Source organism: Rhineura floridana, chromosome 6 (genome assembly GCF_030035675.1).
Source record: "Rhineura floridana isolate rRhiFlo1 chromosome 6, rRhiFlo1.hap2, whole genome shotgun sequence".
Lineage (NCBI taxonomy): Eukaryota > Metazoa > Chordata > Lepidosauria > Squamata > Rhineuridae > Rhineura > Rhineura floridana.
This window is the reverse complement of record NC_084485.1, coordinates 94279250-94290588: the sequence shown is the minus strand read 5'-3', so window position 1 is coordinate 94290588 and position 11339 is coordinate 94279250. Positions and strand designations below refer to the sequence as shown.

Sequence of the window (11339 nt, the reverse complement as noted above, 5' to 3'; positions counted from 1 at the left end):
ATCAACATGTTGGAAATGCCTTCAATTTATAGACTATTCCTTTTGGTTGTGACCACTTTAAAGAGAAAGCAGACATGGCTCTTAAGAACTTGACAAACGAATGAAGTTAAACCAAATTCTCTATCAGATTTTGCCCATGAACATTAGTCAGATATGGCTGGAGCATCATCACTGGACTTATACTTTAAAAATCAGTTTTCATGAACAAACACGTATTTCAATATGTATAAGGGATTTATACATTAAAAATGTCTAGCCCTACTGATTTTTAAATGCAGATTTTAGTGGTCATATAAAGGCAAAAGAGCAAGGTTCTCTGTATTACCTGTGGTTTGAAAAGTTTCCAAGTCCTACACCAATTCTGTTTCAAGACAGGCAAATTGGCTGACCTGAACAAAATATGCAAATCAAGTGAACCTGCACATTGGTTTCTTTTGGATCATTTATGCAGAGCACCAACACCCTTTTTTGGCCAGTGTCATTATATAATTTAGTCTCTAGGAAGCAGTACACTTAATCATATCTGGAGTAGAGTCAGGAGTTTTCTGTTCTGGTTTTGTTGAGAGAAAGAATATAATATTGTCTAGTTTCTTGACTGGTATGTCCAACAAACCTCCTAACCCTTAACCACCACAAGTTATGCTCAGTCTACCTTCATTTTCATTGTTTGCATGTTTTCATCTTGTTTCTAGATCTTTAAGTGCTAGGAACTTGATTTCTTTAAAATTAAGTTCACAATACTGGATTCTATACCTGACTTCAGTTTCTATGCTTGCATAATGCGAATGCAAAAGCATGAAATACATGTGTAACAAAGCAACTAAACCTTAGAAGTAAGCTGAAGTTGGCAATAGTCAACAGCATTTAGTGGAACCAGGACCTCTTTTTAATCCTATCCTACATTGTATGGCTATTACTTTTGTAACACAACGTCCTTTCATTCACAAGAAATAGCTGTTATTAGATGTGGTGATGAAGCATGTGTAAATCAGTGTGTATCCAGAGTCAATAACTTCACCGATATACTCCCAATGTTATGGATACTATCAGAACCCAGGAAAGTATGTATGCATTTCAACAGTGTCCCCACTAAACCCTCTGGATTATGAAGTGGGAAGGAATATGTGAACACCAAATATGTAATTATGAAGTGGAGGCTTGTCATAGTCTCCAGAGAGGAGCTGAGCCCAACAAATGCAAACTCAGGATCTTTTAATTTTTAATATGTTTTTATTGTTATTTCTTTCAATAAACTCCCACAGCTCTGACAAACAATAAAAGATTAGAATCCAGAACTGGCAAACTTTGTGTAAAAGGGTAAGAGAAAATACACAGTAAAAATGAAAGATGAGGTACTCAGTGCATGACTGTCTATGGATCAAAAGAGAGGAAAGATTCTCCTTCCCCTGCCCCAAATATGGAGCTGTCCCTCTGCAGCAAAATAATCTCATCTCCTCAGGCTTAGACTGATCAAAAAACCTTTCAACATTCAAAAAAGGTTAAGGAAGACATTAATATTGAAGAATGGTTTAAAAAATTATTACATGTGACATGATTTAACAGTGAGCTGCATTTGTGTAATGTACAGTGAAATAAGGTAGTTAATTAATGCCAGGAATGCCCTCCACCAATCCAAATATTATTTTGTAGATTCTTCCAATAAATAACAATTCCAATGAATTTTCATTCTGAATTCTTGTGAACCTTAATACCCTTGGTTAAAGGCACTTTAAAAAAAGTTTCACTTCCACTGCTTCTATATGAAGTCATTTTCTGTAGTTTTTTTTTAGTGACATTCAGTTCAAAGGTTTACTCCCTACTAGTGTTCTCCCACCTAGAGTTCTAGACATAGCAAGAAAGAGTCCTTTTTCAAGTTTTCCTTTACATCAGATTTTCCCGTCAATCAAATACAAGACTTCAACAGAAGCCAACACAAGTGTGATGAAGGACATGCAAAACCCAGGAACAATCATCATAAGTTGCTTCCTGAATAAGTGCACACAATATGATCACTAAGTTTCTGATCATTCAATCATCCTGCATAGAAATCTTTATTCTGATCATAAGCCAATAAAAACGGACTTCCTCCACAACTTAGAGCTATGCAATTTATGCATTTGAACATGCCAGTTTCCTTCCTCTCCTTTTATCATATACTTACACAGGTCATTTCAGTATTTACAGCAATGCTCATCATGAGATAAGATTGCAAAAACTAGTTTTGCAGAAACCGTATAGTTAAAGATTCTGAAGCGCAGCAGAGAGATTGTCTTTGTTTTTCAGAAGGAACTGTTCACAAGCTTGAAAGGTGGAATGGAAGCTTGAAGAGAGGCCAGCAATGTTAGTTGTGATGTAGGCCAAAACACCAGAAGTGGCCTGGTGGTAATATGACACCTGGAAACAAAAGAATTTTGTCTATTAGTTTTTGGGAAGGCTTCAGTTTCCTGACCCCAAACTAAAAATGTGTTCTTTTCCCAATCTAAGAGTTGACTGCAATATCAAATGGACCTTTGGCTCCTCAAACTCAATTCCAAATCCTAACTTGCACAAAACATTCAATCCCAAACACATTTGCAGATGTGATTGCATGGAGAAAAGCATTGTGTTAACCAATAGTACACAGCAAGTTCAGCAAGTGACTTGCTTCAGTGGCTTCTTAAGTTAGTACCACAATTGCAGAAATCGCTGCTGAGTACATGTACATATTGCTGAATCTCTTCACAAAGAGCATGTATTCCAACACCAGGCAACGAAAACAACAACGAAGACAATCCTGTCAACAAAGCTACTCTCGGCACAAATAGTGGGTACTCACCTTATAATACATATCCCAGGAAACTAAAGCAAAATACTGTTTTCTAAAACAGACTCACAAGACAGTTGGGATATAGATGCAGAGAGTATGCTGTGATTACTTTGGTTTGGAATGCTAACCTCCAAACCACTGAGCCACTGTTGTTCATTGCTTTAAACCCTCCTAGAAGGCTAAACACTTACCTTGGTGATGTCATCTGTTTCCTGCCAAATACAGAAGCCAGAACACAAGGTCTCCCCTCGGGTATACTCTGGCTTTGCTGGATGTGTTGGCAGCGTGACTGATCTGAATGCTACAACATATGGGTCACTGGGGGGGGGGGAAGAAAACCCAGTTAGAGCAAGTGCAGTGAACTTTCTCCCCTCTCCTCTGAAATTCACCACGCCCACAAGAATTTATTTATTATTTATTTATTGTACTTTTAGACCGCCCTATAGCGACAAGCTCTCAGGGCGGTGTACAGCAGAATAAAACCACATTAAAATACAAGTGAGTGTGGGTACAATATAACAATAAAAACATTTTAAAAACACGGTTGAGACCAAAATTAAAATAAAATTACAATTACAATTACAATTAAAATGCCTGGGCAAAGAGGTAGGTCTTTACCTGGCGCCGAAAAGATAACAAAGAAGGCGCCAGGCGTATCTCGTCAGGGAGGGCGTTCCATAATTCGGGCGCCACCACTGAGAAGGCCCTAGATCTAGTTATTGCTTTCCGGGCCTCACTGTGAGTTGGGACCCGGAGAAGGGCCTTCGACGTCGAGCATAGCGAACGGGTAGGTACATAGCGGGAGAGGCGTTCCACCAGGTATTGCAGTCCGATGCCGTTAAGGGCTTTATAGGTAAGAACCAACACTTTGAATCTGGCCCGGAAACATATTGGTAGCCAGTGCAGTTGGGCCAGGACAGGTGTTATATGGTCAGATTTTTTAGTCCAAGTAAGAACTCTGGCCGCAGCATTCTGCACCAGCTGAAGTTTCCGAACCGTCTTCAAAGGTAACCCTACGTAGAGTGCATTACAGTAGTCCAATCTAGAGGTTACCAGAGCATGGATAACTGTGGCAAGGTTCTCCCTGTCCAGATAGGGTCGTAGTTGGGCTACCAGCTGAAGCTGGTAGAACGCATTCCGTGCCACCGAGGCTACCTGAGCCTCCAGTGACAGGAGTGGATCTAATAAGACCCCCAAACTATGGACCTGCTCCTTTAGGGGGAGTGTAACCCCATCTAGGGCAGGTCGAACATCAACCATCTGGGCAGAGAGCCCCCCCACCAGCAGCATCTCAGTCTTGTCAGGATTGAGTCTCAGTTTATTAGCTCTCATCCAGTCCATTATCGCAGCCAGGCAGCGGTTTAGTACATTGACAGCCTCACCTGAAGAAGATGAAAAGGAGAAGTAGAGCTGCGTATCATCAGCATATTGCTGGAAACGCACTCCAAATCTCCTAATGACCACCAACACATCTTTGCTCCGTTTACTCGGTGAGCTGAAGCTGCCCTGAACTACTTTAATCTAGTTCTTACCTTTAGCTTTATGCAAAACTTAAAAAAAAAAATTCAGAAGAGATTTTGAAAAGCCATCTGGGCACTAGTCTTTTACAGATGTGTGTGTACCATATTCAAGGCAGAGCTGATGATGTTCTGGAAATTGCAATGGAGAGGAGGTGCTTGCCAACATACCCTTTGCTGCAAGGTTTTCTTTGTGACACGAGGACAACAAAATCCTGAGGTTTGTTTTCCTCACTCATAGTTTGGCTAATAACATGATAGATCATGTCCTCTTTATCAACTTGTTGGACAAGTTCAGAACTCCTGCAAAAAAAAAAGGGGGGGGGGGAAGAATTGTAAAAACAAAAACCAGGAAACAGAAAGTGAACAGCAGCTGGAGAGGGCTATTGCCCTTAGCCATCTGGTTGGAGACTCTGGGAGAAGAGATGCTGGCCTAGATAGGTCTTTGGCCAGGAGGGCTTGTCTCAGGTTCTTATATTTGTGCAACAGCAACTTAGGCAATATTGTACCATAGATAGCAACAAGAGTCAATTAGATCATCTTGGGGGAGGGGTGATCAAAACTGAGAAACAGCCCTAGTACTGGGTCTAGTATCACTGGTATAGTCTTCCACCTAGCTCAATAACCTGCTCTGATCTGTGTTATGCTGCAGTTCTGCACGAGCACAGGAAAGGCACAAAATGTGGTACTGGGCACAGAAACCAGCTTTCCGAGAATCTCAGCTTTTGGTTTTCACTGTGCTGCCCCAAAATGTGTGGGCAGAAATATCCCTTTATATTGTGAACCTGAGAACTGGGGACACCATCCCTAACTAACTAAAGAGTAACTGTCAACCACCTAAGTACTTACGCATAATGCTTATCCCACTCGTGCCTGCGTCGCAGGTCTGACAGCAGGAGGAAGGCCTGCATTGCATCGATGCAGATGGTGATCTCTATTCGGATAGAGAGGAATTTGTCCTCTTCTAGCATGTACATCTTGACCTTTGAGAGTGAAGGCAAAGACACTGTGAAAACTGAAAAAGGCATCTCTGTCAAAAATTCTCTTTATTCTAGTTCAACACAAACGTAACCTAAGCGGTTTCATTGTTCATGGTACACGCAATTCAGAGAACAAGAAAGCAGAGCTTGGAAAAGTTACTTTTTTGAACTACAACTCCCATCAGCCCCAGCCAGCATGGCCACTGGATTGGGCTGATGGGAGTTGTAGTTCAAAAAAGTAACTTTTCTAAGCTCTGCAAGAAAGTAGTGCTTGTAAACACAAAGACCTCTTCTCGATTTAGCAGAGACAAGTATCCATCTTCAAAAGCCCAGGGCTTGTCCCCCTGAAGGAACATTTCCCTTTAGCTCAAACAGCATGATCATAGGTGTAGCTGGAGAAAGAGCATCTGAGTTCTAGGAATATCCTCAGCAGTCATTTCAGCGTTGGCTATTTAAATGTTAAGTCTTAAACACCATTGTCCTACCAGTTCCTACCAGGGATCTCCCATAATCCCCACCCCACCCCTTTTGAGACAAACATGCAGAATTTGCCAGAGCTCCTTCCAGAAAAATGTCAAGTAGGGCTGGGAGAGAATCTAATTTGGAAACCTGGAGAGCTGATGCCAGTCAGTGTAGACAATACTAAGCTAGATGGACCAATGGTCAGACTCAGTATAAGGCAGCTTCCTATGTTCCTATGCTTCCTAAGGAAAGAGTTGTAATATACCAGCAACTCAATTTAGCAGTCTGAGTGCTTGAAAACAGTGATTCCTCCCCGCAACGGACATGAGATGGGATGAGACGCTTGGATACTTGACTATATGTTTTACATTTCAGGCTGAATACAGTTGCTTGAGGACGGGGTTAGCTACCTTGTCTCTTTCGGAGGCAAGCACCCAGTTGGCCTTAGCTACTAATGTCTTCAGTGCAGTAACATTGTTGTAACTCAGATAAACCTGCACAAAAAAACACAAGAAAACAGCCCATTACTAAAAAAAAAAAAAAGCTTCTAATTTTGTTTTTAATATGTCCAGCACAGCCTTTTCCTATTCCATTCTCTCATCATTCCTCTTATCATTATTAAATTATATGCTGGAGGGCAAGGACTATTCTGAACTTTTCTCCATTATTGTAAAGTACTAGTGTCCTAGTACATGTCAACTGCTCTAGAAATAAATGACATTGCCTCATATGCCTTTTGTGACATTTTCTCTGGAATAATTGTAATGTTAGAGATTTCACAATTTTGAAGTCTCAGAATTTTTTTAACACACTTAGCCAGGTTCCATAGAATTTATTTACCCGGAGTTACAGGTAGTCAGCTACTAATAGTCAGTGAGTGCCACCCAAGGCAATCTCTGTGATCCCAAGGCAAAGAGCTGGGGGGGATACCCTCTTTCATTTCCCACTGCCCCATCTTCCTTCACCCTGGTAAGCAGTCCATCTGATTCTTGAACCCTTCCTTATACCATCTAGTATCACCAAGTTCCTGCTAAGAGATTCACTTCAAACAAAACTTCCTTTCAGAGAGAGAGTCTAATATTCCCCCCCCAACCTACATAATATATTAAGGCAAAAGAGTCCAATAGGCTTTCAAAATATGCATTTCATTGTTGAGGACTGATGAATTTTAGGGGCACCGTGTATCGTTCACATATTGATAATCAAATAAATCCTATGGTATCTCTCTCACCTCCTCACCCCTCTCTCCTGTGCTTAAAATTATTCACTGGCTCCCAATTGGTTTCCTGGTCTAATTCACAGTGCAAGTTTTAATTTTTAAAGTTGATTTGACACTCTTGTGCAACAAAATTGCTTTTTCCCCAAATTAGACTGTTTTGCAATAAGGAAAGTGACAAACAAATGCACTGAAAATTGTGCAATAGAAATTGCTTGATGCAATGTTGTATAAGCTCCTCGCAAACAAATCAGAAAAAATGCTTATTAAATAGCTGATTTCATCTAACTTCCCCTCAAACTTTATTGAGGATTCATTCTGATTTGTTTTGAACAAACAGTAGCCTTGAATTGACCTAGAATGTTCTAAAGTATAACCTGTCCCCATAAACCCCTAAACAAATGTTCAGATAATCATCAGAGGCCTTGCTCTGAGTGCCACCGCCTTTGGAAGCAAGGTAGGGCCTAAAATTGCCTTCTGAAGGTATATTAAGAAGTAATAGCTGCTGCTGCTGCTACTTTAATTTATTATCTATCCTGCACTCTGAGGTCTCAGGGCAGGTTACAACAGTTTAAAATACATGATGAAAAACAATTTAAAACAACTTAAAATCAAAACATCACAAAAATATGGTGGATCCTAAAAATATTTACTAATAGGCAAAAAGCCTTGCAGTTTAAGAACATATCTATAACCGACAGGTATTTCTATCAAACTTTAAAAAGCAGCTATAGTGAATGCACCCAAGGGAGCAAGACACCAGACCTCCTCTCTGAGATATTGTACTGCCCTACAAATTTGTCAAAATGCAATCTACTGTGTAGCTTGGAAGAATTTGGTAACATGTGCCTCTGAGCATATAGTGAGTGGTGGCAACACCTGGAACCAACCCAAAAAACAGAAGCAAGACGTGCTGTGCTGATCATGTTTTAGCATGGAGGAAGCAACAATATTAACATAGTTGATGTACTTCAGATATTCACTTTAAATATGTTTGCAATTTTAGTGAAGTTTCCTATAATAAATAATTGTCTTTTTATTGATTTGTTATTTATTAGATTTATATCCTGCCCTTCCTTCCAGTAGGAGCCCAGGGCAGCAAGGAAAAGTACTAAAAACACTCTAACACATCATAAAAACAGACTTTAAAATATATTACAACAAAACATCTTTAAAAACATTTTTTTTAAAAAAATCTTTAAAACATATTAAAAAGCAATTCCAACACAGCAGCAGACTGGCATAAGGTCTCTACTTAAAAGGTTTGTTGAAGGAGGAAGGTCTTCAGTACACACTGAAAAGATAACAGAGATGGTGCCTGTCTAATATTTAAGGGGAGGGAATTCCAAAGGGTAGATGTCACTACACTAAAGGTCTGCTCCCTATGTTATGTGGAACGGACCTCCTGATAAGATGGTATCTGCAGGAGGCCCTCACCTGCAGAGTGCAGGGATCAACTGGGTATATAAGGGGTAAGACAGTGTTTCAGGTATCCTGGTTGCAAGCTGCATAGGGCTCTGTAAACCAAAACCAGCACCTTGAAGTTAGGCCAGTAGCTAATACGTAGCCAGTGCAATTATCACAGTAGTGAGGTGACATGTTGGCAATACCCTGCCCCAGTGAGCAGTCTCACCACCACATTTTGTACCAGCTGCAGTTTCCGGACCAACCTCAAGGGCAGCCTCACATAGAGCGCATTACAGTAATCCAGCCTGGAGGTTGCCAGTGTATAGACAGCAGTGGTCAGGCTATCCCAGTCCAGAAATGGCCACAGCTGTCTTACCAGCCAAAGCTGATAAAAGGCACTCTTAGCAACTGAGGTCATCTGGGCCTCTAGCCACAAAGATGGATCCAGGAGCTCCCTCATTTTCTTTTGCTTCTGTAAATCTGTGAAGTACAGCAACACTTTGCAAAATTTACACTAAAAAATTCCAAAAACAATTGTGGAATAACGGCACTGACTATTCTGCAGAATAGTCTCCAGTGTCTCAGTTTGCACAACATAAAATGGGGGGGGGTTGTGAAATATATTCTAGCAAATTTCTAGGTGTCCTCTATGTTTTTAATTGACCATGCTCACCCTTCCTTAAAATGGGTGGTTTAAGCATAGCAGGCTGAACACATGCATCCTGGGCAGGCAAAGTTGGGTTTTTCCAACAGCTGGATTAATTAATTAAGTAGCAACATATTGTAATCAGTCTGATTTCAACATCAAAGTTGCAGTTTCAGATTCAACTGTTAATGCACCCAAAATAGAAATAGAATATAAGCTCCAGTTTGAAACACAAAAGACAGTCTTTACCATCATATGACATCGACCAATAAAAAGGCTTTGAAAATAATAAAAATACATTTGACACAAATTTCTAGGATGAATAATGAGTGTTGTATGAAATTCATTTAATGTCTTAATGTTTTGTATTTAGCTCTGTTCTGCAATGGTCTTTGGACTAGGCAATAAACATATTAAGTGAAATATAATTTTCTAGGTTAGATATTCTTTAGAAACGGTAGTAACAGAGGAAAGAAACAAAGTAAGAACACCAACACAAAAAATGTAATTCTCTGTCTTTGGAGATGCAGTCCTGTTTATAGTTGTTGCCACCACTTACTATATGCTCAGAGGCATATATTACCAAATTCTTCCACACTACAAAGGAAGTGCATTGGGCTGTGAAAGACCAACACAAATTGTGTATCTGTTCGCTATAGGTATGTTCTTAAACCTCAAGGTTTTTTTGCCTATTAGTTATTTATCTGCTTTTGAATGGGAGTTAAGAAATGGGATCCTGTGCAAGTTTGCTGAGAATGGACTGATCATTTACATCCTTATTGAGTTCAATGAGATTTACTCCAGTGCAATCATCCTTAGGAAAGGTGAAACTGACCACAGTGGAGGATAAGGGGCAGGGACAGAAGGGAAGGGATAGGAGGGAGGATGAGGGGAGGGGAGGTTTGATTATTTGCATGCTTATTGAGTTTAATGGAATTTACTCCTGTGCAATTATGCTTAGGAAGGGTAAAACTGACCACAGGGGTAGAGGATAAGGGTGAGGGGAGAGGGGAAGGATGAAGGGAGGGGAGGACGAGGAGAGAGGGTGAAGTGGGAGAGGAGGGAAAGAAGGGTGGGGAGAGGGAAGGAGAGGAGGAGGACAGGGAATGGGAGGAGATAGGGGAAAAGAGGGGGAGGGCAGGTTTGATCATTTGAATTGTTATTGAGTTCAATGGGATTTACTCCTGTGCAATCATGGTTAGGAAAACTGATGTGGGGAGGGCGGGAAGGAGATTGGGTGGATGGGCACTGTCAGAGGGCAAGTCCCTTCCCTTTCCAAAAGGAAAACACTATAAACAGTATTATTTTTCAGGGTTTCCCCCACCTTTTTATTCTACAGCAGACATGTAGACTCCCACCCAAATTTAACCCAAAGCTGACTCTGGCCACATCCACACCAGACATTTATTCCACTTTAGTCATGACTTCCCCCAAAGAAGCCTGGGAAGTGTCTGTTTGTGAAGGGTTCTGAGGGTTGTAAGGAGACTGTTTCCCCCCTCACAGAATTCCAATTCCCAGGATTCTCTGAGAAGAGGGGCTGACTATTAAACCACTCTGGCCATTGGAGTTCTGTCACGGGAATAGGAACCTCCTGATTAGCCAAACCAAACAGCTGTTACATTTTTAGAACACTGACAGTTGGTTCTTACTGAGCATGCCTGTGCTCATCATAGACTCCAATGTTAATTGTCTTTAATTAATCAGCCATACATATTTTTTTTAACTTTTAAACCACAGAAGATGAAGGTCAGAGTATGGGACACAGTCAGTAATAGGATTACAGGTACTTGAATATTGCTGGTTTTTAACAGATTGTGAGAACTCTGACAGAAAAAAGTCCAAGCTGGGTCTGGATTTTCTTTCTCTTGTTTTAGACTTTAAACTGACGATTCTCTCTGAGTGTTTTGTGTATCACCATGAAAACTTAGAGGGTTCTTAAGCAAGCATTTCTGAGTTCAGGACTATGTTTTGTAAGGTTTTGTTTCAAAATGAGCTTATGGAAAGCAGCAGAATGGCACGGGGGATGTTTTCAATTTAACATAGTGGAATGCAAAAAATCCATGCTGGCTATTGCATACAGCCACTCTTGTGGCTGTATAATACATCTCAGGAGTCAAAGGCTAGGGTAAAGAGGAACACCTTCAGCATTCACTGAAAACTATATAGTGAAGTTGCTGGCTGTACCTCCGTGGGGAGGAAGTTCCACAACTTAGGGGGCTCCACAGAGAATGCCCTCTCCTGGGCACCGTCCTGGGCTTCTGAGGGCAGCAGAACTACCAAGAAGGTCTGTAGGGAAAGTGGCAAT

The 11339-nt window shown here is 40.8% G+C and overlaps 1 protein-coding gene across 6 annotated transcripts in view; it reads right to left on the bottom strand.

Annotated features, from left to right (window-relative positions):
- Positions 1-1210: 1210 nt before the first annotated feature.
- Positions 1211-11339, bottom strand: part of ACOT11 (acyl-CoA thioesterase 11) — a 155087-nt gene continuing 144958 nt past the window's right edge. For all 6 annotated transcript variants that reach the window (XM_061633093.1, XM_061633092.1, XM_061633095.1 and 3 more), the window contains 5 exons: positions 6176-6259; positions 5173-5306; positions 4495-4626; positions 2998-3124; positions 1211-2394 (listed from right to left, as the gene is read on the bottom strand). In XM_061633093.1, the coding sequence (XP_061489077.1) occupies positions 2239-2394; positions 2998-3124; positions 4495-4626; positions 5173-5306; positions 6176-6259 (633 nt within the window). In that variant the 3' untranslated portion in view covers positions 1211-2238. The remainder of the gene's footprint in view (positions 2395-2997; positions 3125-4494; positions 4627-5172; positions 5307-6175; positions 6260-11339) is intronic.